The sequence below is a fragment of the Pleurodeles waltl genome, chromosome 6 (genome assembly GCF_031143425.1).
Source record: "Pleurodeles waltl isolate 20211129_DDA chromosome 6, aPleWal1.hap1.20221129, whole genome shotgun sequence".
Lineage (NCBI taxonomy): Eukaryota > Metazoa > Chordata > Amphibia > Caudata > Salamandridae > Pleurodeles > Pleurodeles waltl.
Window position 1 is genome coordinate 1,509,283,971 of NC_090445.1, and position 26,135 is coordinate 1,509,310,105.

Genomic DNA, 26,135 nt, shown 5'->3' on the forward strand with positions numbered 1-26,135 from the left:
ATTTTATTACTTAAGGCCTGGAATAATGAAACTGCTTAAAGAATTCACTGTGAGTTGCTGGCTTTGCTTTCTCTTCCCGTTTATATAACCTGTTGGGAGTGCGCTTTCACATGAGGACAACTTCGTTTTTGATAATTAACCGGCCTGTCCAGCCGGGAAGGCAGCACCACTGCACATCGAAGCAGGTCTGTGTGACTAAAAATGGATTGTCACATAAGAGCAATCAGGTTGGGTTATAGACAGCAAATCTGACAATTTTACTTTGGATTCGCCTACAAAGGTTTTGCCCTTTGGGTCATTATTTTGTTTGGCTCCAGCAACCCACTTGGGGCAAAATGAAAAAATTGCAGGACCACCACAACCAGCATGCACTGCTTACTTGAGAGGCCCACTGGGGCGGACTAGTATATAAAGAGACTAATCAGGTGCCTGTAATTAGACAAGCTGAAGCCATGCTGGTCTTCAGTAAGAAAGAGATGCCTGGAACACCTCCAGCACTGGCTGCACCTACGAGGGTGAAACACTTTTATATTTTTCTCTGCTGAAGAAAGGATTGACCTTGAAACACGTGTCCAGAGATGATTTTATTACTTAAGGCCTGGAATAATGAAACTGCTTAAAGAATTCACTGTGAGTTGCTGGCTTTGCTTTCTCTTCCCGTTTATATAACCTGTTGGGAGTGCGCTTTCACATGAGGACAACTTCGTTTTTGATATATATATATATATATATATATATATATATATATATATATATATATATGCAAAAGTCACATCCCTGGATTCAAAGAAGGTGCCCGAACAACGTCTATAAATTGATACGTTATTTTAATAAATAGCAAAAAGCCTCTTTACAACGCGTTCCAGCCGTAGCCTTGATCACATAGGATCAAGGCTACGTCTGAAAAACGTTATAAGGAGGCTTTTTGCTATTTATTAAAATAAAGCATGCATTTATAGACGTTGTCCGGGCATCTTCTTTGAATCCAGGGATGTCACTTTTACATATGTGGATATTCGGATCCACGCTTGGACCGCCATGGAGTTGTGCTTCGGGATTCCAGCAATATTGTATTGTTATGTATGTGTATATATATATATATATATATATATATATATATTTGCACAAAGTCTTTCCTTCTGTTCAAGAAAAGCTCGGACACCTCCAATCACGTGATCAAGGCTGCGGCCGAAACACGTCGGTGGGGAGATCCATTTTTCCAATAAATACGTATGAACTCAAAGCATATTGGAGGTGTCAGGGTTTTCCTTGAACAGAATGAAAAACTTTGTGCATTTGTGGGGTTTCCGGAACCCGGCCAGGACTGCTGTGTTTTTTTATATATATATATAGTTAGTACCTAGTTTCCATATGAAGTGTGTTTTTTTGTTTTGCTAATAACTTTCGCACAGTTTGATGAGTCTTCACAAAAATTTAAAAACTAGTTTGCCACTCACTTCAGTTGCTGTGTGTAATGTTTTGGGGTTATTCATCAAGCGGGGGCTGGGAAAAGTGGGGATCCCAAAACTTGTTTCCCCATGAAATTTCCCTTAGAGATTTTAGACATGACAACAGCCTAAACCGCTGGACAGAATTGCCCTAATTTGGCAGGAAGCTAAATCTTGGTCCAGAAAGAGTGCGGGCCCAGAGGTTTTGGAGTTATTAAATAAAAAAAGATTTATGTATATCTAAGGACACAGATCCATGCAATAACAGCAATGCGGGGAGAGGGGCAAAAGCAAAAATTCATAGAAGGGGTCAGGGCAGAGGTACCCTGACCCCAAGGGACTGATAGAGGGGTCTCTGAGGGATCCCTCATGGGCAAGAGAGTAACCAAAAATGTGTTTTTTTTGGCACATGAGGATCCGTAGAACCACTGCTGCACTCAGCGCAGCCCCCTGTTTGAATCTGTGGATACAGAGCCTGCATAAGAAAAAAATACACCCACTTGCACATCGATGCAGCAACTCACAGACCCACAAAACCACTAGCACACCCACTCATAGACCCACACAGCCACTCATACATCCGCTCACACACCCACTGATACCCCCACTTACACACCCACACAACTCACCCCCACTCACACCCATACAGCCATTCAATCACCCACCCACACAGCCGCACACAGTCACACACCGACTAACACACCCACACACCCAGTCTCACACCCACACAGCCACTGCTACACCCACAGTCTTGGGTTAACTGCATGTGGGGGGTTTGCTGCAGGGCCCAGCCACAGGCCAGGCCCTGCAGCCAATCTCTGGTAGTGCATGGTCAAAAGCTGTGTGTAGCAGTATTTGGAATAACATATGGTAATTACATATTAATGCAACCTTGTCACAGGCAAAAATGGAGTCGCCACAGCTGGGCGAATGACCTGCGGTGGATCAGACGGCCCGAGGAGCGGACCGCATTCTTACCGCGGGTCGGAAATGCAACGTCGCGGGATTGGAAACTGCCTGCAGCGTGGCACTAACGGTTCAAAAGATACTTAAAATGCAGCAAGACATGTTGCTGCGCAGTGGAAAGCACTCTGCAAATGATGACTGTTCACCTTTCTGTAGCTTATTGCTATATTTGGGTGTTACACTGGAACTAATGAGGTGCTAAGTTTAAAAATTACAAAAAATGCAGCATACTCTACTCCTGCCTCCTGCATAATTTGGCCTTTCCCTGCTGCATAATTCCAGTGTCCCCAATTATAATGTTGCTCCATCTAAGGCACCAATATTAGCCAAATGTAAGGGCAGATGCCAACTGACGTGTCTTGCTTCACTCAAGGCGTTGTTGTCCCGTGTGTGTGTGTGTGGAGTGGGGGGGGGGTGGGGGTGGGGGAGGGGGAGTTGGAATGCCGTCAACGTTTATAAGTTTTTGCTGACACTTTAGGGTTTTAAGAATTGTCCCTCAATAAAGCGAAACATCTCCAAATCTTACAGAAACACACGTTTTATTTGAAAGTCTGCATCATATTTTACTCAACGTTTGTTGTATAATTAACATACCAAATATTGTGGTGGCTTTGTTCATGCTTTGGCTCTTAGGGCCAAACCAGACCCCTAGCTGGGCATTGGCTCGGCCATTCTTGTCAATTTGCCTTGTTACCCAGCTCTGTCTAGTATTTGTAAAGAGGCAGCGGAGTCAGGTCAGCTCCCTCTTGTCTTTTCTTCTAGGCACCAAAAAGCATCAGCGCGCTTTACGTTTCACGTGTGTTTATGGAAGAGGTATGTAGGCCAGTTCACGGATATGCGGAGCGAACAGAGGAACCTGCAGACTTTGTTCTGCCTCACCGGTTTGTCTGTCTTGTTTAATTTTATGGGCATTTTACAGTTTTGGAGCATCGCTTTCCTGGTCGGTACTCGGGCATTAACACAGATAATCAGCGCACACAGTGTACCTGCAGGTTGGCCTCCGGGATATATGTGACACTTTCTCCTGCGGGCTGGCATGAGCTTAATGATGCAGGGACTCTCCAGGGGGACCCTGTCACGCAGCAACGGGATACGTACGTAAACGTCCACGTTAGACGTGAGAGTTTATGACCGTAATATCTCGAGCCGAGGGAAGATAGCCGAACGGCTCTCCTTTACAGACAGAAAAGGTAAATACATTTTAGATCTTCGAGGTTTATAGTGCGAGTGACTTGTTAGTGGCTGAGCAAACCAGGCAAGGTGCGTGTTGTTTTAAAGATGTGGGCAAAGTATTTAAGACACGCCAGCCGTAGGGGTTTGATAATCGTATAAAACCAAAAAACAGAGCACTTGCCTTATACCAGATGCTCATTCCTATCACAAAATATGGCGTTTGTAGATTTCAGATGCAGCACACATTTTCAGATAGCTTTTTAGAAAGAGTGCAAAATATTGTCCTCATTTATTTTCTCTGAAGAACAAAACGTGCTGCTTTCGAAACTTCAAAAACCCACCAGTGCTGCCTTTCAAGCACTCGTGGTGAGACTGTTGCAAAAGGTGTCTTTGGCTTAGTCGCCGACATACTCACTTACAAGAGTGCTCGCTAAGAAGTGTCCGAGACTCAGCCGCGTTATTATCTGTTGTGCAGTAGGTGCATGGCACAGGGGCCTGTGGGTGTGAGGGGCCCACTGCACCTCCAGGTATAGGTTTTTTGTTACCAAACCAAGGCGTGGGGCCCATGTTCCTGGCTTGCGTCATGCTAATCTTCCAGAAATCCATCATTATTCAGAGGTCTATCTGAAGTAGGATGAAATGGTACAGTATCTCATGTCATTATTAGGTGTCCCTTGGAAGCAATCAAAAAGGAATCAGTAGGCTCTTTGAAGTTACTTGAAAGGCAGCAGTACCTCAGGTCATACCCTCCTACTTTGGAAAAGGTAAAATGCAGCCCTGTGCCAAGATACCGATTTTGTAAGAAAAATAACGCATGTTTTCTTTATCGTGTAGACATCGGGACATAATAGTCGACACTCACTTATTAGTGTAAAAGGCCATTTATTAGGACAGGATTGCAAGCATAATATAACATTGAAATACACTGTAACTTCAACTTATCGACCTTTCAACCTCCCCCTTTGAACTCTCCCCATTCTTCCTTTTTACTTCATTCCTCCAATCTTGTCTCCATTCCAGCATCCACATACATTCCCCCACAAATCCCTCTTTTCCTTCCGTCCCCTGCCTGTCTCGGGCATCCCCCACGCTGTCATCCTTCACCTGTTTCTTCTTCTCCCCCTGGAAGGGTGGCCAGGCCCTCATCTGACTCTCCACCCTCCCCCATCTAACGCCACCCAGCACAAACCCCTTTTGGACGTTTTGCTGCCCCACCAGTGAACCCACGGCAACACTGCAACTTCAAGCAGTTCCGCTCATCACCTTTTTCCCCAACCTTTCCCCAAAATCCAACACAGAACCATAATGTAGTATGCATCACCCATCTCAGGAAAAAATGCACCCCGTCATCCCTGAAGTGCACTGCTTCTTCCTCCATAATGCCCTCGCATTCCATCACTTATGTAATAAATCTCAACCAAAAAAAACCCTCATAGCCCGATTGATCCACCTCCAAGCCCCTTTCAAGGACTGTTTCATTGCCCCTCTCCATCTTCTTTTGAACACAGATTAGTCCATACAACACAATTTCCATGCCTGTTCTGGGCAACAGCCGCAATGTCCCGTTGCATGTGTTGCCGTAGGGTGAGCCCCAGGGAGCTGTACAAGGCCATTCTCCCCAGGTATGACCAAATTGTCCGTACACCCCTATGTTGGCCTCGGAGGCATCAAAGAAATGCAAGTTTCCCCACCCCATGCTGCTCTTTCTCCACCACAAAAGTTTTGTGACAGCCACCCAGCAGGACCAGCAAGCATCTGTAAAGGTGTCCCTCTGCAAATGTCCCCTCCCGCGCCTGATTGAATGATTCTCAAAACGCAATGGGACCACGTTCGTTTACCCGGGGCCACTTATGGTACCTGCAAAGAAACACAATAGTTTAATGGCAGACCATCACACCACCCCCCCCACCTGCTTCAGCTACCATGCCCTTATACCTCTTGCCCCATCTCGCACAGCTCATGCCCTCACCTGACGGTCACCGCATGTTTACCGCCACCCCCAAAGCACCGAAAGGAATCCAAATCCAACCTAAACTGTCTGCCACCGTGGCTGCCCCAAAATAAATGAAAACACACAAACCATTGGCCTACCGCCTAACCCCAGATAATGTCACCCTCAAGACCGACATCAATTGGAAACGTGTAAGATATTTCCCTTTTGGGTGACAAAAAAGTCCTCCCCTCCGTCACCCTGTGTGTCCCAAAACTGTCCCCCATTCACCTACCAGACAGACTGCTGAAAAATCCCCCTATGCTCCACCATGCCCGACTTCCCTAGTCCCCCATTTTTTTATTTTTTTATTTTTTTTATTAATATATACCAGAAATCCATATGCCTGCCAAACGCCACGCAACTGACCCCTCCCCCTCGCCTGCTAACAGACTTCCCTCCATCCGTCAACTCCTAAACACTCGGAGAGCCCCAAACCTATCTACCATGCAGAAACTGACCGTGCCACTTCAAGTCCATCCAAACAGCATACGGGCAATACATAAAATCTCAAGCCGATGGACGAAAGCAATAACCTTGTTCGCTGCTGTGCCCTACCCCAGGCCCCCCCTCCCCCCCAACCCCATCAACCTTTCCACAATATCATTCCTAGCGGGATCGCATTGTAAACAAAGCCTGTAGAAAACGCACCTGCCCACTTGTCCACTATCGTGGCGGGCGGGAAAAACTCCTCCAACCCCAAACAAAACCACACCAACCCTCGATCTCCATAGTACAGCTCACCAGCAACCAAATTGTCCCGTCACAATCCTACAAAATCTGGAAAAAAACAACCATGTCAAGCAGGAAACTTCTCTGCAAGGGTGCGGCTAACGACCCCTCGGCCAGCTTAATGACCATCACACCCCCACTCCCAAAAAATCCTCCAGGACCCCTGACCTGCATTCATCCTTGCTTGAGCCAAGCTATGAAAATTATTGCCACAGCAAACGATCCAGGGCATCTGCAGCTGAACGCGTGCTGCCTCGAATATTTTTGCGGAGCTAAGCACCGAAGCATGAAAAATTCCACAGCAGATGCAGCACCCTAAAGCCCCTTGCCCTCTGGCTGTTTAACAAAACCACAACCGTCAGATTGTCCACATGTAAAAACTGATGGTTCGAGTGGCCAACCTCTCTCACCACTCTGTCCAAGCCACGAGTAGTAGAAAAACTTCTAGAACACAATACCCCTGCCTTGTGACAAACTTGGCTCCAGCCGTCTTGCCGCGCTGTACCACCCATCCCCAATGGCCAAACCCCAGCAGCCCCTGTCGCATCCTACGATATCAGCACCTGCCATACAGTACCCACTTTCCCAAAAAACCCTGGACCTCCTGTGTAAAACCATGCTAGAAACATGTTCCACACCTGTATACCCTCCTTCCGGCCCCCTGTGGAGGGAAACGTATGCACCCGGCATCTCAACAAATCCCACCCGCTGCAGCGTACCCTGTCCCCTCACACTGCCCAGCATGCAAAATGTGTATATATATATATATATATATATATATATATATATATATATATATATATATATATATATATTTGTTTTTAAACCAATAGCTTGTATGTCATGGGCAGATAAATTGATGTCAGTAACTCGTTCCACGGCATAATGCTCAGAAATCTCTGTGCCTATGCCTCGTGGCAGTCTTGCCGTGAAGGCCACCGTGTCCAGCTCGATTCTTAATTATCAATACCACACTGGTACCCTCTGTCTGTAACGGAGCCCACGGAAACACCAAACCCTTTGCGAGCTGCTCGAAAAAACCTGCAAATCTCTACCCCACTACCCTGAAACCGTGTCATCCCTCAAAAAGAAAACACCTAACCAGTGAAGCACCGTCCGGTGCCCACTCCCTTCATGAAAGAAACCCAAAGCAGAAATGTACCAAAGGCTTCCGACAAAGCACAGTGAATCACACGCTCCGTGGGCACTCCTGCCTCCTATATTGCCCCCCCATAGCAATTATCAGCACTGTAACAGTACCTCCATATAGATAATCAAATCAACAGTCGCTTCAACTGTCTCCTTTGGCCAATTCAGCGCCTCTTCCACATCCCCGAATGAGCCGCCTAGCCTCATCTTCCAACGCATATACCACATTGCGTATCCGCCCACATGATTAAGTCATTCACCACCGCCTTCCCTGTCCATGACGGGTGCGTTCAAGCTGAAATACCACTTTTCATGAGGGAATCAACCCAACGCCACTGCCACACATTGCATGTTCCCAATGTGTGCCGCTTGCCACTTCCTTGTGCACTCGGTCACCTCCGAACCTGCCCGTTCTGGTGCACACCGTGAATTGTCAGCCCAGCGCCACATACGCGGCCCTTAGTGTCCCACACTGAAACTGATGTTGAAAACCCCCTCCTAAGCTGGCGTGACAGGACCATACCGTGTAGCATTTTTATTCCTTTTTTCTCCTTCCTTGCCGCCCAATTGGCATAGGAGCCCCGTAGCCCAGCCGCTCCCCCTCTGTCTTTCCACTGTTTACATTGCTGGGGGTGAGAAGCCTGGAGCACATCCATCTTCTGTGATCTCTTTTTTTAAAAAGAATTTATAAATGTATTTTTAGTCCCTGGGAAGCAGCCTGAAACGTCGACGCCTTCCTGCTTCCCCACATCCTCATCTTTAGTTTACTCCGCAATATGAAAAACCAAAAAGCCTTGTCCAACCTATGCACAAGAGCTTCATCCTGTGTCCCCTCTCCGTATCGCCACCCTCAGTCTCCCTTATCGATATCATCTCTCTCTCCCCACTCAGACCATTTGACTCCTGGTCCACTACCCCTCCTTGCGCTCCGCCTGTGTTGCACCTGTACCGGGCACTCCGTGTATGGAGTAATCACCCACCCCAAGAATATGCCATGCAGTGCACCGTAGCTACCCAGCAAAATATCACACTGGACCACTAATTACCCATACCTGGCACCACCCTTGTGCATGCTCCCGCGTCCACCATTGACTTGCGACCGCAATTCTCTTTTGCGAAAAACTCCATGTTTCCGTCTGAAATTCTGCAAAAACATTAACTGAAAAGGGGTATCACGCCGCACCTGCGCCCCTTCCCCTTCCCGCTTCAAAGTCACCACATACTCGTGGATCTCCCTTTCCCCGCAATCTCCAAACACCTCATAAACAAATGCCCCACATCCTTGTCTTTCTCACACACAGGTCTCCTTAGCACCTTCAGAAAACATCACATCAAGCAGTCCTCCTTACCCCTCATGGTGTGTGCCATATGTGTGATAACCACGATCCTGCGTTGTAGAGAATGCCGCCGGAGACCCCTCTAGTGCTTCGGGCCAACGTCTAAGGGCCGTGTTGCACCCCGTTGGTTTCACCACCTTTCTGCGCGCTGTTTGCCCCTTCGGCCGCTCCAGCTCCCTGCCCCTTCCTGAGATCCCCTTGCGGCGCCCCCACCTACTACGCTGGCTAGACTCAAGTCCTCTTGTCCCGGACGCCAGCCCCCCCTTTTCCTGGCCTATCCCCTTGCCCTCTGCCGCCCCGTCTGTCTGGGCCCACCTCCCTACAGTCTCCGATGCCCCCTGCTAGCTCTGCCAATCATTGCCCTTGCCCACCACAGGTAGAGCCTGACCCCCACAGTTGCTGCTGTCCCCCCCCATAGTACTCTCCTCCCGGCCATTGACATGTTCAGCCAGGGGTCGCCTCGCACTGATGCGTACCCAACCCATTTCCTTTGCTACCCATTTGGGGGCACCTAACCCGCCACCATGCCTGTCCTCCCTACCTGCCAAATGCCCTTACAGCCTACATGCTAATGTGCCACATCTCCCCCAACCCCCTCACCCCCCACCAGCAAAAACTGGGACTTGGCAGAGCCCTCCCAGCTCCCCCCTTCCCCCCACCATCTGGGCCCCTCTCAGCAGGTGTAAACCTATCCCTGCCTTGAAAAACACCCTGCCCAGGCCAGCATGCTTAGCCAGGGAAACAACATGCCGCCTGCCACCCTCCGTGGGGGCCGTAATCTCGAAAAAAGGGGGGGGGTGGACATTGCAATCCCCGCCCCTGAAAAGCCGTCCGTTCATCGCGCATATGCGGCAGCCGGCATGCGGCCACAGCTGCCACCTCGCGCCGCACAATACCTCTGGTGCATCCTGACAACCTAGTCCCGCACAGCGGTCATGGGCAAATCTGCCCTGCCGGCCTCGCCGGCAATGCGAAGCACGGCTCGTGCAACCGCCACTCACGGCGAGCTCCCCAAACCCAGCACCCGCCCCCTTCCTTTCCAACAATAAAAAAAAAAAACACTGCCAACTTCGCTGAAGCGCAGCAGGCTGTCGCGGAAGAGGCCGTTCCACTAATCTATTCCCCCTATATACTCCCACCCTTAGACCCTCCCTAACCTATCCCCAGCCAATCCCTGTCCTTCTATGTCACTTCCCCTGTCCCGAATTCTCCAGTGGAGAGACTAGACTGTGTCTGCTCTCCACGGGGCCCTACATTGTCTTCATTAAGCATGCACTCTTGTACTTTGCACAGTATATTCATGCAAATGTAAAATACTCTAAAATAGACTACGAAAACTTATTATCCAAGAACACTGGTCCATTCATAGCAGGAACTGCTTCAATATACTGATAATATTCTATTAAGTATCACGTTCCCACCTGAAGCATGAAGCACCACCTTGATAGTAAATTGAAAAAGAGTGGCGGATGTGGGCAACTTTATGTAGGACCGGACATCCTTATACCTAATATGCATAGAATGAAATCTGCGTAGCTACAATCTTTTTTGAAAGGTGGAAATCAGATGTGAATGAGAGAGTAGATGTGAATGAGAGTGAGTATGTCAGTGGGGGGGATAGAACGTTGTATGCTTGCGTGACTAAAAAGCTGAAGTGAGACTGCAGAGCAGAGAAATTGAGTGTGAAGTCTTTTGGGTGGGAATGTGTGCTTTTAAAAATAAATAAATTGTATGGTGTTTTTTTTTTTTGTCACGGCATCTGACATGAAGCACATCACTGGTTAATGTGTTATTGTGGCTGTGAGGTGTTGTCATATATCATAACATATGACTAATGATTTTAGTGTATGTTAGTATTCTTTGTATTGCGAGTTGGTGGTACACACTTTTGTGGGTCATACCTTGGCTTTCATATATACATAATTTTATATATAAGCTTCCTTAGATAGTAGATTCTGTAATGTGGTGTTCTGTGTGTAAAGCTATCTTTGACATTGTTCAAAGTGTATAGTGGGAGAGTCATTTGATGTTCCATAGATGCTATGTGTGATAGTACACAGGATAATGTATCATGTTGTTTTATGCTGTCTTTCAAAATTTGGATTCCATCCATGTGCAATTAAAATAGGTATTATTCATGATAGTGTTCACTGTAGGGTGTTATTTTGCATGTGAACATTTGTTTGTCATCACTGAGAGTGCATGGTGGGTGTGGGATGTTGTAAATTAAGGGTAACTTAGAAAGGCATGGATGGGAGATCTGGTGAAGATAATACTTTGACGTGTGACGTATATGTTTTTTATGGCTTGTACCGTAGCCGGGAATGAACCTCTGGCAAATGTAGCTTGCTGTTGTACCTCTGTCAACATTTTCTGCACTTCAACTTTAGTTTTTAGAAATAATTATATTTTATAGATATGCATATGTTGTGACGGTTGACAGATACGGTGTTAGCCTGCATTATATGTTGCTCCTTGTAACCTTTGTATATGTCAAGTTTCCTGGCTCCCATCAATATATCCTCCTTGCCTAAAAGACCTGTAGCCTAATGTTCATGAGAATTGTTTTAGAATTCACGTTTGCTGTTATGACGAAAGTACGATGCACTAGTGTATCATCAGTCATCATGATGGGTTAAAGTAATGGAAGAGGAAGAGCAAGAAATTGCTTACCGGGATAGACTAAACAGGACCTGCTGCAAGAGTGGCTCCTGAAAGAAGTATGTCTCCTCAGGGTTCAGCTCCGTGAGGATTACAGGGACCTGAAAAATGGCAACAAGTCATTCTGCCTCCCACGCCGCACTCCTGGCTGCGCATCAAGCCTGCAACTCTGCCTGGCCGTGCTTCCAATGCCATTTTGAACCACCAGTTTGGATGGATGGCTGACACACTGTGCCGTCTAATGGAATCACTGAAGCCCACTATCATCAGTCCGTCCTCTGTCAGGCGTCCTGCGGTGCTGCAGCTGCCTTCTGGTGCCCGGATCCAGTCTCTGCATCCATGGCTTCTTACATGCTATCTCTGCTGTGCTCTGCTGCACTCCTGTGCTCGGATTCAGCCTCTGGGCCTGCGTCCTGCTATCCAGTGCTTTTTACCCTGCAGCATTGTTAGCGCCCGCACCTCCACAATAGTGTCGGTTTCTGTCTCTGGGGACACCAGGGATCTGTACATGTGAGTGGGTCTACGATGGTCGCTATGTGGGCGTCTAATGGTGGTTTTTTTTGCTGCTATATGTTTGAGCATGTGATAGAGTCTGTGTGGATATCGGGTGTGTGTGTGTGTATGTTGAGGGGGGTACCGATTGTATTTGTGTGGGTGTTTGATGATGAGTGATGGCGTGTACGGGTTTAGGATTCTACACAGGGGTCTGGCTTGTGTGGTTGCCTAATAGTATGTTTGTGGGTATCCTTTGGAAGGGTACAGGCTACTCCACTCCCACACGAGACGCCGCTTTTTCCAACATTATTTTGTATCTAAACCACTCTGGCCTATCACATTTACTGCGAGGTTAAATGGGAACCTGAACGCTGCTTAGGACTTCGTTTTTTTCCTGAACCGCAAACCCATAAATTATTCACTGTTCTGAGCACCAACACTTAAAAGTTACGAGAATCAGAACACAGAACCACTTCACAAAAAAATAGAATCCTCCAGTCCTATAAAAACATAATGTCCTTCATTGTATTCCTCTTTTGTTTTCCGTCCGTATTTGTGCTTCCTCCTCCTTTTGATCTCTTTTTCAGTTTCTCAGTGCTCTGAAAAAATAAATCAAATTATTGCTCCACTCCTAAAAAAAAAAATTATTTCCTTCATTTTATTTTTTAACCTCATTGTTCTCTAAAATCTGCACCAAAGATATATTTTAACCAGGCAGTATCAATTTATCCTCCCTACCCCTCCTTCCATTTATGTATGGGGAAGGGTGGGATAATACCAGCCTCCTTGTTTGTAATAACTCTTTATGAGGTAACCTTTAAGAATCAACACTTTATGGCAGTACTGGAGGCTAGCATTATCTGTAATGTTTTCCAAAAAACTGTTATGAGGATGCTGACTTTTGGTATATCAGTCGCTGTGGGTATCAACAGTTAAATAAGCAAACCACAAAATGAATTAATGGAAACATTCTGTGCTGGGGACGGTGTCCTGAAAGAGTTTCTAACACTGCACAGAGAATTATAATATCAACCTTAACAATATTGTATCCACTACATCATCTACCACTAAAACACAGAGTGTAGCTTATTCAGGGCTATGAACCTCAAATTTCCGAACTGTAAAAGTAGTGGGCTGCAGGGTTGAAGTGTGAGATAACCACAGTGGCGGTTGGCAGCTTTAGGAGGGAGGGGGGACGGGCGGGAAGCACACACACACACGCACGCACATCCATTAACAACACTCATCAACATTCAAACATGCACGCACGCACCAAACATTCATTTAAAAAGATGACACACACACACATACCTTCAGCCTCGAAGGTCCCAGGAGGGTTGGGACTGCTGCCTTCCTAAGGTCAGCCAGTGAGGGAAGGCAGCAGTCCCAACTTTGTCACAGGGTGGGATGGGTTCAGTGAGACTGCTGACCCCACCCCACTCTGTGACGACGTGTCACTGATTGACACTCGCCCTGGGCGCTTCAGGGCTTATACCTGAAGCGCCCAGGTCGAGGTCAACGGGTGATGCTTTCCTCGTCACCTGGGGAGGGCCTCGAGGCACCTTTGCTTAGCCAAGGAGGTCCCGCCCACAGAAGCTGTGACCTCTTCAGCCCAGCAAAGTTCAGCCCAGGCAGCCAGGAGCCTGCGCAAATCGCGCATGTCTGCTCCTGGCTGCCTGACCTGAACATGAAGAGTGTCTTTCAGGCTGACCGTTGTTCAGCATGACCAGCACTCTTCATGAGGGCCAAAAGGAGGAGGGGGGTGTGGCCCCTCCGCCCTAAAGGACAGGCAGCGCCTGTATAACCAGTATTTGGGATGGACTGTTTCTATGAGGAACATTGTCAGTACTGATTTGCATAACGTGGACCTCTGTCTAAAGTGACACACTGGGAGAAAAACAATGGGTTACAATGGTACCCCGAGCAATTGCCAGTGGTTAGACTATTTGCAAGCATTCATCCCATCCCCTTTTTGGTCTTTGATTCTCATTAGTACACCTGGAAACGTGAGACTGGAACAGCTATCTAAGCCTACTACTGCCAATGTTTGTAAATTCCTAAAAGTAATACATTTTCACACGAGGAGCACCTCAATTGGTGTAGATTTACTGCGTTATTGATAAACCGGTCCATATGTGTATTAATTAAAAATATATATATATTTAATACCCAAATCTAATAAATGAATTAGTTGAAACACAGAAATAGCAGACCCAACTCAGGGGCCCCAGACCCATCTACTAAAGCATGAATGCATTTATTTGAGGGGTGTCACACCCCAAACACTCCTACTGAAGCTGAGCCCATGCCCGTCCCACCTGGGCCTGGTAGTTCTCTCTGGGAATTCAAGATTACAGTCTTGTACAGTAAAACGGCCTGGAGTCCCTGCCCAGGAATCACTTATTCTAAATTTATTTTTACTGCACGCACTCTTCATCTCCACAACAAGAAGCCTTGATGGTAAAGTTGTAAAAATGGTTGAATGTGGGCAGAGCACCATGGTTCTAGTCCTTGCCTTTTACAAATCATTTTATCAAATGACTGAATGCCTTATGTACTAAGGGCAAGTTGCAGATAGAGGAGGGCACGCAGGGAAATTAATAGACAAAGCCAAGATACGGATTTAGCTTGCTACCATGAGTCGTACATGAGCCAAGCCATGTAAAAGTTTAGCATGTATATCACATGCTATAAACATAATGTAAAATTTGTATCCAGTTTTTTCACCATTCAACAAGTGTATTTCTTTAACATGCAGAACTGTTTCACCTTGGTTCATTAAATATATCAATGCATGTACAGATAATTATTAAAAGTGATAGTGTTTAGAAACATTCCTGGCATGCCACCCCAAAGACCATGCTATTAGCGAACCAAGAGGTAAGTCAGCAGTCATGAAAACCCTAAACGTGACCTAGTTTCTCATTAAAATAAAACATGCAGTGCTTGTACAGCACACATACGGAACTAAAGTATTTAAAATTTCTCTCATGTGATAATAAAGAAAAAGGATGCTCTGTGAAATAAAATATTTACCTAGGATCATACAACTTGGAGAAACAAAGAATCCGGTATTGATTCCAGGTTTCACATTTTAAAAATCGGGCAACAGATGGGCATCCGTCTTTTTTCTCTCTCTCTCTTTTTCTCGTTTACATCATTGGTTACTGTTTTGTCTTTTATTCTTGGCCCAGGACGAGAAAAAAACGACGCAGGGATAGCAGACCCGACTTTTGGCACCCAACCCCGACTAACAAGCCAAAAATGTACCCAAACACTCCCCACCGAAGCTATGCCTTGTCAACAAACAGCAGTAGGGATGGACGCCCCAAAGTATCCATCTAAAAAAAATGAATAAACGGAGAATCAGAATCTCTTCCTTGCAACCTTTTGAAATGTTTTGTGTGGAAACACACGTGTTTAATCCTAAACATTTCAGATCTTTTGCCTGCACAAATGCAATTGTGCAGGCAGCTTGCATATTGCTTATCAAGAACCAGCTGCCTTATTAACAAACAATATTTTATTGGCATTTGTTTCAGAAGGAACAAAATGCATCAGATCTCCGATTAAATAGTTCCAAGAAGTTGATGTTTGCAATTAACTTGCTGCCTGTCCATAATTCCTGCTACCTCGTGGTAAGCAATTTTTTGGATGACTCCAAAGCCAATGCTTCCTGCTTCGTCAGATAGTGTTGTAGTGCCCGGTTAGTCACAATCTTATCCCTTAACAATGATTTTTCCTTTAAGTCCCAATAAAAATGCAAGTCAGAACTCCAGATCAGATCCTCCTTAGACTGTCTTTACAACTCAAAAAGTGGTTCCTGAGGACCACCGTAGCCTTAGGCAAGTATCTTCAGATGGGCCTAACAAGATGCAACCCTAGCTGTAGTTACCTTGATTGATCATGGCTTACTGTTTCATTATACAGTGCTTGATTGACTAAGTTGCACATTCCATTGTTGCCTGAATGGGGCACTTTATAGATAACCTTGGCTCTTGGTTAACTTTGTGGAGCTGTATCCATGTAGCCTTGAGTTTTTAGACATAGATAATGATTCACTCAATGTTTTCTCTCTCTCTCTCTCTATACACACCAATAGTCCTTCAGTACAACAACCGTAGAACTCCTTTCTTCTGACCTTTAACATCTTCCCCATTTTACTACGCTTCTTCTGTGAAAAAATGTGGCATGGCTGCATTGTAGCCAAACTGCCACGTAGTTATACCTTTTTAACCCCACAATCTGGAGATCTCCACATGCAAAGCATGAGAAGTATTTTATGGATACGCTCAAGCTCCTGGACAGTTTTACTTTTATCCTCCACCAAAAACATCCATACCAAACCACAATTTACACGTTCTGATCTGTAACTGAACACAATATGACTTGAAATTGTAGTGTTCATTATTTCCAGTTAGCTTTTTATGTTCTCAGACTTATATTTTTTATTTCCAGTGCAGCCGTATTCCGCCTGTGGGCAACACACAGACGCCTGGGTACTGAAATGGAAAATGAAGAAGGTCTTGAGTGGAAAATCAAGTCGATGTTGGAGGAGCATGAGTGAGTAAAGCAGTCTATCTGTACAGTCTTTGTTTTTTATGTGAATCTGAAACAATTCTTTTGCCCCAAGCGTCTAATGCGATATGTTCTTAGTTTTATAATGGGATCCTTAATGTATCTTTATATATGTACTTTCATCACGTGTCTTTAAACTACTCAGATTTATTTTCTTAATCAGATAATTGTTTTCCACAGGTCGTTTGCGAAGAAGAGGTTGGCTTCTGTTCGAGTTTTCACAACAGCAGCTGATGATGCTCCCATTATGATTGCCTCATACATTTCTGTTCCCAAAGCATACTGTTGAATTTTTATTTTAAAAAAGCCCTCAACGAGACGTTGACTCTCATGTTGAAAGCCCCAAAATCAAAGGTTTCACCCCATTTCCTCCGGAAATCTTGTAATTGCAATTATCTGTCGTAGTTAATAAATAACAATTTCAAGGTTATCGTTATTGATAGTGTGCGATAAATAACGCACAGTTACAGGAGCACATTTAATAAAGGCCATAAAGTTTGGACTATGACACCGCTTCGATTACGGGAACACAGTACCTTAGTGAAGCAAAGTTATTTCTAGTACAAACTGTGACATCTAGGATATTAGTATCCCAAGGAAGGCAAAGCTTTCTCTAGTCCAGATTGTGATCTGCTCTCCATTACAATGAGACAGACATTGTAGTGACACTTTACTAGAAACCAAAAAATACATTAGCAAGAAACACAGAGTTGGATCTAACAAAGATTAAAAGAACCGGTTAGAGATTTTCATGAGGTGTTGGTGTGGACATTTCCCTGGCTAGTTAAGATCCAGGTCAGAGGTGTTCAATTTGATGAGGAAGAGACAAGTTTTGTCATTTCCTGAACATCAGGAGGGTGGTGCATTTAGGATCAGAGCTGGGACTCCCAAAGTTATGGGTAGCCGACCTCAGTTCCCCATTCAAGATAAATCTATTACCTGATAGAGACTTCTAGCTGCAGATTTCCTACCTGTGAATTTCCCAGGCGTCAGACTGGATTCGTAAGATTTTTCGTGAGCAAAACCCCTGCCTGCATCACCTATATGTGTGCCACCCCAGTGCACTGATGTCTGTTCTTTTCTTTTCTTTCCATGCCAGTTAGCACTGATTTGGAGAAGAGCTATCCGTCAGTCGTTTATTTGCAAGGATTTTTTCAGCATTTGTTGAATTCTTTTTTGAGCAATTTTCCTCCTGGTGTGTTGAGGATGTCTTCGAGGAAGACAGGTTTCAAACTATGTGGCACCTGTCAGTGGGCTATGTTGGTTATGGACCCACACCTCATGTGTTTGTGGTGTCTGGAGTGCGTTTAACCCCAAGTCGTGCTCAGACTGCTGGGCCATGGTACCGAAAGCTTTGAGGGAGTGGTCCTTGAACCTGCAAGTGGCCCGGCAGGCAACACTGCGTTGTGCGACTTCTTGGAGATCTCGGTCCCGGTCAACGGGAAAGTCATGGAACCCCTCCAGGAGCCCCAAGTCCTCTTCTTTCAACTCAAAGTCATAGGGACACTTGGGCAAGCAGCACAAGAAGTCGAAGCTTGATTGGACTTCTTCGTCCATCAGCCAATGCGACAACGGAACATTGGCGTTCCAGGCACAGTTCTTTGGAGCCGTTGCCAGGGCTCAATCCTTGCATCTCCGCTTTTCCAGGAGCCGGACCAACTCCTGCTCAAATAAAATAATTTTACAGGGCCATGTGCCGCATTTTTTAGAGTGCCGACCCCTCTGGACAGGGCTGAACATTGAGAAGGGGCCCATCAGGTTCGGCACCAGTGGCTACGGCTCTGCTCTGATGGCCCCTGTGAAGCTGATCACTGATCTGGACCTGCACCGGGCGTGCCAATGCTACCAGCCCCAACATCAATGCTCGGGTGCCGCCAGCAGTGCCAGCCCCATTTGAATCCCTGAAACCAACACTGATCCAGACTGGAGTCGACCGGTGCTGATTCCAACGCCGACAGGACCGATGTGTCCTAGGTCGATGCCTGAGCCTTATTCTGAAGGGCTAGGGCTCGGGGAAGAATGGGAGGGGGTCACTGGTCCCTTTAGAATACCAGTTACAAGGCCAGGAAGGCATGAATTGGTGTGAGGAACTGGGTGATGTCTGCAGACTGGATATGTCTCCAGATGCTGGAATACTGCCCCCTCCTCCCCCACTGTGGCTATGGAGGAGGGAGCAACATATGTTATGGTGGTGAAGAGGGCAGCTGAGGTCCTGGTTCTTGAGTTGCCCTTGGTGGTAGTCATGACTTAAATCTTAACGGAAGTGCTAAAGCCGGGAGCTTTCTCTTCTGAATCCCTGCTCCCTTTCAATGAAGCACTAACAGATATCCTACTGGGAACCTGGCCATGATCAGCACAGGGGCTCCTGTGAATAGGACAGTTGCCTCCAGCCACTGCCCGCACCTGGAGACACAAACGTCCTCAACCAACAACAAGGAGTCCAAGAGGCTGGAAAAAATACTTTTTCGTCCACTAGCCTTGCATTGCGGTCAGTGAGCACCACATGCTTATTAGGGCTGCTACTCCCACACTTTGTGGGACACAGTTGCGCAAGTGCTGCCATAGGTTTTTGGAGGGCCATTCTCTACCAAGCAGTCAAGGACAGGAGAGACGCAGCAAAGCACAATTCGCTGTGGTTTAGACACGACTGACTCGCTGGTAAAGCGGTTTCCACGACAGTGGCGCTCAGATGCCATGCCTGGTTGAGAAAATCTGGCTTTTCAGGGGATGTCCAGGCTTCCCTCATGGACATGCCATTTGATGGTAACCGTCATCAGAAACAAGGAAAACTCTGCGCTGGATCGCTTTACAGACTCGTGGTCTACAGCCAAGTCCTTGGGCCTCTAGGCTGCCAGGTGTCATCCCCACTCTACCTTTCACTCCTTTTGTGGTTACAGAAGCGTTGTTTAACTGCGCCAACCGTATTCCAGCCACTGTCCTGTGCAAGCTTCCCAGCCTCTAGGAGGGCAAGGGTGGAGTTCACACTGACCCGTGGGTCAGGTATACAGAGGTCTTGTACAACCACCAACCCCCTGGTGGCCGCAGCCCCTAACCCCTCCTTATCTTGCCCTACACGGTCATGCGCATCCAGTTGGTGGCAGAATCAGCTATCATCTTCACCGCTGCCAGTTTATAACATCCAACAGGGTGCCATAGAGAGGGTTCTGGTGTCAGAAGAAGGCAGTGGTTGCTATTCCTGCTACTTTCTGATTTCTGAAAAGAACAAAGGTCTTCACTCTATGGTAGATCTTCAAACCCTCAACCTCTTCTTCAAATAGGAGAGGTTCAGGATGCTCACATTGGCTCAGGTCTTGTCTTCCCTGGACCCAGGAGACTGGATGATATCTCTGACTTGCAGGGCACCTTCTGTCACATCCCTGTCCTGCCTGGCCACAAGCACTTACAGTTCACAATACTCCCCTTTGGCCTTACCAGCACTCCATGGGTGTTCATCAAGGTGATGGTGAGGGTTGCAGTTCATCTGTGGAGATCAAGAGTACCACTCTTCTCTTAGCTCGAAGACTGGGTGTTGAAGGTGGGCTTGCCCCAGGCTGTCGTCTTCTAGCTCCAGACTACCGCAAACCTCCTACTTACTCCAGTATTGGAACTTTCATAGATTCACATGCTTGAATACTTTCCCGTCGCCGAGATAGGAGTCCCCGGTAGAATATAAAAACTGGGCCTGAAAATATATGTACACAATACATGGATTAGGCCTCAATAGAATAACCTATCATAGTTGTTTTGTAAAATAGACCCAAACTCAAACTTGAACCAATCAGATTGCCTCACCCCCTTAGAACCTCCTGTGAGGAGCTGCCTTCCCTCAGATTATCCACTGCACTTTGTGCGGAGGAGTCTCCTTTGAGCTCTGCTCAACATTTCTTCTCAGAAGATCTACTACTTCAGCTTTTGGACATTTATTTTCTTCTCTGGTGCTTCAAACTGGCTGCCATGTCAGAGACACCAAGGAAAGGCCTTTTTAGATCCTGTGCCTCATCTTTGAAGAAAAGATTATATGTGGAGGATCCACATGAGGAATGTATTTATTGCCTATATCCCAGCCACAAGACAAAGGACTGCAAGATATGTAGGAAATTCTCTACAAAGACCTTGAAAGACAGAGAGGGTCGCATGCTGTTGTGGCTTCAGAGAGGGAAGACTAGGCACTCTGCCTCGGATGAGGACAGTGCCTCTTCTTCTATTTCTGCCCTAAAACTCCTGTGAAGAGAAAACAGGAAAGCTCTGGAGATTCAGGAGCCACCTAAGAAAATGACACAAAAGGCAGCAGGGGCCTCTGCTAGCTCTCCACAGAAAAAGAAAGCAGGCACAGAAACCCTTAGAAAATCAGCTAAAAAGACTGCCTCTGAACCAGCTACTCCACCTCCTAAGGTTCTCCACAAATTTAGGAAGCCTAGTTCAGCACCGTCGACTGTGCCATTGTCGACGGTACTCTCGTCGACGACTGATTCATTGGTGACGTCGGTTATAGTCACTATTTTGATGTCGACGGCAGCGGCTGCAGGATGTTCGTCGACGACGTTATCTTTCTTGCCGACGACACTCCCTTCGACGATTGATCGTACGACAGTGCCCCGTCGACGATGATTCCGATGATGCCCCCGTCGACGACGCCATCAACGGTGTTTCCAGTGACAACGGTATCGTCGACGACATCTGGGTTCTTGTCTTCAACTATTAGAATGTTTTCAACAAAGCGACAAAGACCATCTATATTGCCTTTGTGTCAATCTGCACAGCATACTTCTCTCAAAAGGGTCCCAAAGACTAATTTGACACCGTCTGTCACATCACATAGCAAGGTGTCAAGGCTGTTGCCATCTAGGTTTTTGGATGGCGATGATGACGAAGACTCAGATCAGGACGCACTGTTTGTGGTGGCTAGGAGTCTTTTGCAGTTGCACGTCAAATGTCAGGAGTAATCGGATGATGACTCCTATTATGGACAGCAGTATTATGACTCAGTCCCACAGCAACAACAAGGAATGGTATGCTTGCCTTCTGGTCTTGTTTTCGATCTCCAGGCCATGCTGGCAGATCTTAGAGAGCGCTTCCATCCTCAGTCGGGGAAGGATCCCATGCCAACAGTGACTGCTCCAGGTACTCCAGCACCTCTCCCAGTTATTTCTGCGGTACCACAAATTCCTTCTCAGGCTCCACAGAGTCCCTAAATCCAGGCCTCTTTGGATGAAGTGGCTGAGGAAGGGGAAGTTCTTTCAGACCACCACGAATGGGATGATTACGTGCTCCCAGCACCCCCTTCACCGGAGCCAATGGCAGTTGAGTCTCCCCCTGAGGATATTGTCTCTTTTCATAACCTTTTGGTAAAAGCGGCAGCGAGGTTTGAGCTGCAAATGCCATCTACGCAGCAGGACTTCTTTTTATACGACTTCCACACAGGAGATCGGTCAGTGCAATCCCTATTATTGACCACGTCTGGAATCAGGGACTTAAAAGTATGAAGAACCCAGAAACAGTGCCAGCGGTATTACCAAAGCTGGATAAAAAATATAAAGCGACAGAGGACGCTCCTGCTTGCCTAGTGGGTCATTCAAAACCTGACTCAGTGGTTTCTCAGGCTGCCCAGAGATGCTCCAGGAACCCTTCAGCACCTCTTTCGGCACCTCCTGACAAAGACAGAAGGCGCCTTGACAACATCAGTAAGAGGTTTTCGTCTATGTCCGCATTGGTGGTCCATTCCACAAATTCCCTGGCGTTCCTGGGCAGGTATGACAGGCAGCTGTGGTCGGACATCTCACACTGATGATCTTCCGGATTCCAGCAAGCCGGAAGCAAGAAAGTTCCTCATGGAAGGTCAGCAGACGTCTGCAGAGGTGATTGACTGCGCTCTTGACATTGCAGCAATGGGGATTCGGCTACTGGCTGGTTCAGCCGTCTTAAGACGTCAAGGATGGCTTAAGGCCACAAATTTTAGGCCGGATGTCCAAACTAAGATCCTGGACCTCCCGTACGATGGCCAAGACCTGTTAGGTAAGCATGTAGACGATGCTCTTCAGGCAGTTAAAGCGAATACCGATATGGCCAGGTCTTTAGGGTCGCTGCAGTATAAGCACACACCCTTTCGAAGAGCCAGGGGCAGAGGGCACTCTCCCTTTCGAGGTGGCTACCAATCTTTTAGATATTCAAACTACTCCTTCCAGTACCAATCTTCCAGACCCCAGTACTACCAGAGGCAACCTCCGACGGCGGCATACAACAGACCTCCTCTTAGAGGAAAGTCAGGGAGACAGTCTAAGGATGCCTCACGTAGACAATGACAACCTCCAGGGGCCGGCTTCCTCTCCTTCCTTGACTCATCACCTGCAACGTTGGCGGCAGATCACAAACGACAGGTGGGTTCTAGATATAATAACTTATGGTTACCTGCTAGAGTTCAATTGCATGCCTTCTGAGACTCCACCTTCCCGGGAACGTCAACAACAGCTACATCTTTTCCTCATGGAGATAGATGTCATGCTATCCAAAGGGGCGATAGAGGTAGTCCCTTCTTCGCAAAAAGGAAGCGGTTTCTATTCTTGTTTCTTCCTCATCAGAAAGAAGTCTTGTTTGTGGAGACCCATCCTGGATCTGAGGCAGCTAAACAAATATCTCAAGAGGCAATCCTTCCGTATGGTGACATTGAAGGATGTCCTGCAGCTTCTCAACAGAGATGATTTCATGGCTTCCCTAGATCTGCAGGATGCTTACCTCCATATCCCCATTCCCCACAAACACAGAAAATGTTTAGGATTCATGGTAGCTGGCCTGCACTTTCAATTGAAAGTGCTACCCTTCGGACTCAAATCCGCTCCCCGGGTTTTCACAAAATGCTTAGCTCCTGTTGCAGCGTATCTGAGACGTCTCAAACTCCAGCTATTCCCATATCTGGATGACTGTTTTCTGAAGGCTCCAGACATCTCTACCCTAAGCCACTCTCTCAAGACCATGTTACGTCTCGTCCAGCAACTAGGTCTCACTCTCTACAGAGACAAGTCCCAGCTTCAGCCTACCAGAACAATAGTATTTCTGGGTGCTATATTGGACACGACTCTAGTGAAGGCATTCCCAGCCGAGGAACGTCAATTCAAGCTTCTGACCCTAGCGGATACAGTTTGAAGAAAAAAGTTTCTTTCAGTTCAAAAGTTCAAATCATTACTGGTGATGATGTCATCCTGTATCAGTCTAGTTCCACACTGTCGCCTTTGGGTGTGCCCTCTTCAGGATGAGCTCGACAAATAGTGGAAGCAGACGCAAGGGTCCTTCGGGGACATCATACAGATAACGGCAAAGATGGTCGACTTCCTCCATTGGAGGTCAACACCAGCAAACATCTCCGAGGGTCTAGAATTCTTGGCTCAGGTCCCTCCGTTTACAATTACAAAGGATGCTTCGATGGAGGGATGGGGTGCATGTAAACAAGATCTTCAGGTCAGCGGCAGGTGGCCCCACTTTCATGCTATTCTGCACATCAACCTCCTCAAGCTCAGAGCTGTGTACCTGGCACTGCAGGCTTTTCTGCTGAGAATCCGAGGTTCATCGGTGCTTGTACAGACGGACAATACAACCACCATGCACTACATAAACAAATAAGGAGGAACTGAGCCTCATTTGCTGTCCACAGAAGTTCAGGTCATCTGGACCTGGTGTATTCAGAATTCAGTGCACATACGAAAAGAGCATCTTCCGGGAGTGAGCAACACCACAGCAGACTCGCTAAGCGGGCTCCGCACATCTTCCCACTAGTGGAAACCTGAACCTCTTTGTGACGTCACAGAACGCAAAATGCTGGTTTTATGCAGGCTGGCATCACCAACTAGAGTAGTGGGGAAATGCCCTTTCGATAGCATGGTCAGGGATTTATGCCTACGCCTTTCCTCTGATACCTCTTCTTCCACGGGTAATCAGCAAGATCAAATTGGAGCCCTGCCAGATAATTTCAATTGCTCCATCCTGGCCACGTCAACCGTGGTACACAGAGCTTCTGTTGCTTTCTTCGTCTCCTTCCATCAGGTTAGCACCTTGCTCACTATCAGCCATGGCCAAGTGAGACATCCGGATCACAAGTCTCTCAGATTATGTGCTTGGCTCCTGAGTTCAATGAGTTCGGACATCTGAATATTCCTGTTGACTGTCAAACCATTTTAGCCAAAGCACATGCTGATAGCGCTAGTACAACGTACACCTTAAAATGGAGAAGGTTTTGTTTATGGTGTGCTACAAATGGCATTCATCTGCGTACATCTGCTCCAGAGCAGGTCTTACCGTATCTTCTCCATCTGGCACTGTCTGGTCTCACGCATGCATCCATTAAGGTTCACCTAGCTGCCACCTCCAGATATAGACAACTATCCAAAGGACCATCCCTCTGGTCCCATCGGCTTATCAAGCAGTTCATGAAAGGGTTGTTCTGATCCTTTTCTCCAGTCAAACTACCTCCTCCAACCTGGCAACTGAATACGGTCCAGGGTCAGCTGATGAAGGAACCATTTGAACCTATTCATAAGTCAGACATCAAGTATCTCACCTGGAAGGTAGCACTCCTCTTAGCGTTAACATCTGCTCGTAGAGTAAGTGAGATCCAAGCCTTTACCATCCAGGAACCTTTTATGAAGTTTGCAGATGATAAAGTCATCATAAAGACAAACCCTAATTATATCCCCAAAGTACCATCTGACTTCCACATTAATGAGCCAGTAGAGCTAAAGACTTTCTTTCCACGGCCTCAGACTGGGGCAGAAAGATCGCTGCATTCCTTGGACATCAAACAATGCCTTAAATTTTATTTGCAGTGAACATCCTCGGTCCGGAAGTCAAATCAACTATTTGTAGCATTTAGTGCGCCCAGAAGAGGGCATCCTGTTACTAAACAAACCATTTCTACATGGATCTCAAGTGCCATAGCCTTTTGCCATCAGAAGGCTGGTCGACCCGGCTGGTCGACCCCTGTATGCTAAGGTTTGTGCACATTCTACCAGGGCAGTGTCTACTTCCTGTGCACTCTTCTCTGGGGGTTTCTCTGCCAGACATCTGTCGAGCAGCCACGTGGAGAACAACACACGCCTTCACGAAGCATTACTGCCTGGATGCTGAAACGTTCTGTGATGCTGAGGTGGGTCAAGCAGTTCTTAGACATTTGTTCAGATAAGGTGAGCTGTTTGTTTTTCACCATCCGCTTCTGTTATAATATCACATTTTCGGTTCACTATTAATGTACCTCTCAAGCATATTCATTTATGTTAATAAATGTTTACTTTTATTGCTTTGCATTTAACTGTCTAATGCTAACGTTCTCTGATGATGAGATGGTCAGTCTTTGTTAATACAGAAAATGTGTTAGTTGCTGCTTGCTACTCTTATTCAAGCATGTGAATCTATGAAAGTTTCAATACTGGAGTAAGAAATAAGTTACTTACCTGTACGTGTAGTTCTCCACTATTGGAAGCTTTCATAGATTACCATGCGGCCCACCCACCTCCCCGAGGGAGCTCACCTTCTCTCTTTTCTCAGTGTTCTTTGTTATTACAGCACTTATGCTCGGAAAATCTGAGGGAAGGCAGCTCCTCACAGGAGGTTCTAAGGGGGTGA

At 46.7% G+C, this 26,135-nt stretch overlaps 1 protein-coding gene across 2 annotated transcripts in view; it reads left to right on the forward strand.

The window, feature by feature from the left end:
- Window positions 1–26,135, forward strand: part of CFAP74 (cilia and flagella associated protein 74) — a 978,701-nt gene that overhangs the window by 106,003 nt on the left and 846,563 nt on the right. For both annotated transcript variants that reach the window (XM_069241006.1, XM_069241005.1), the window contains exon 7: window positions 16,410–16,514. In XM_069241006.1, the coding sequence (XP_069097107.1) occupies window positions 16,410–16,514 (105 nt within the window). The remainder of the gene's footprint in view (window positions 1–16,409; window positions 16,515–26,135) is intronic.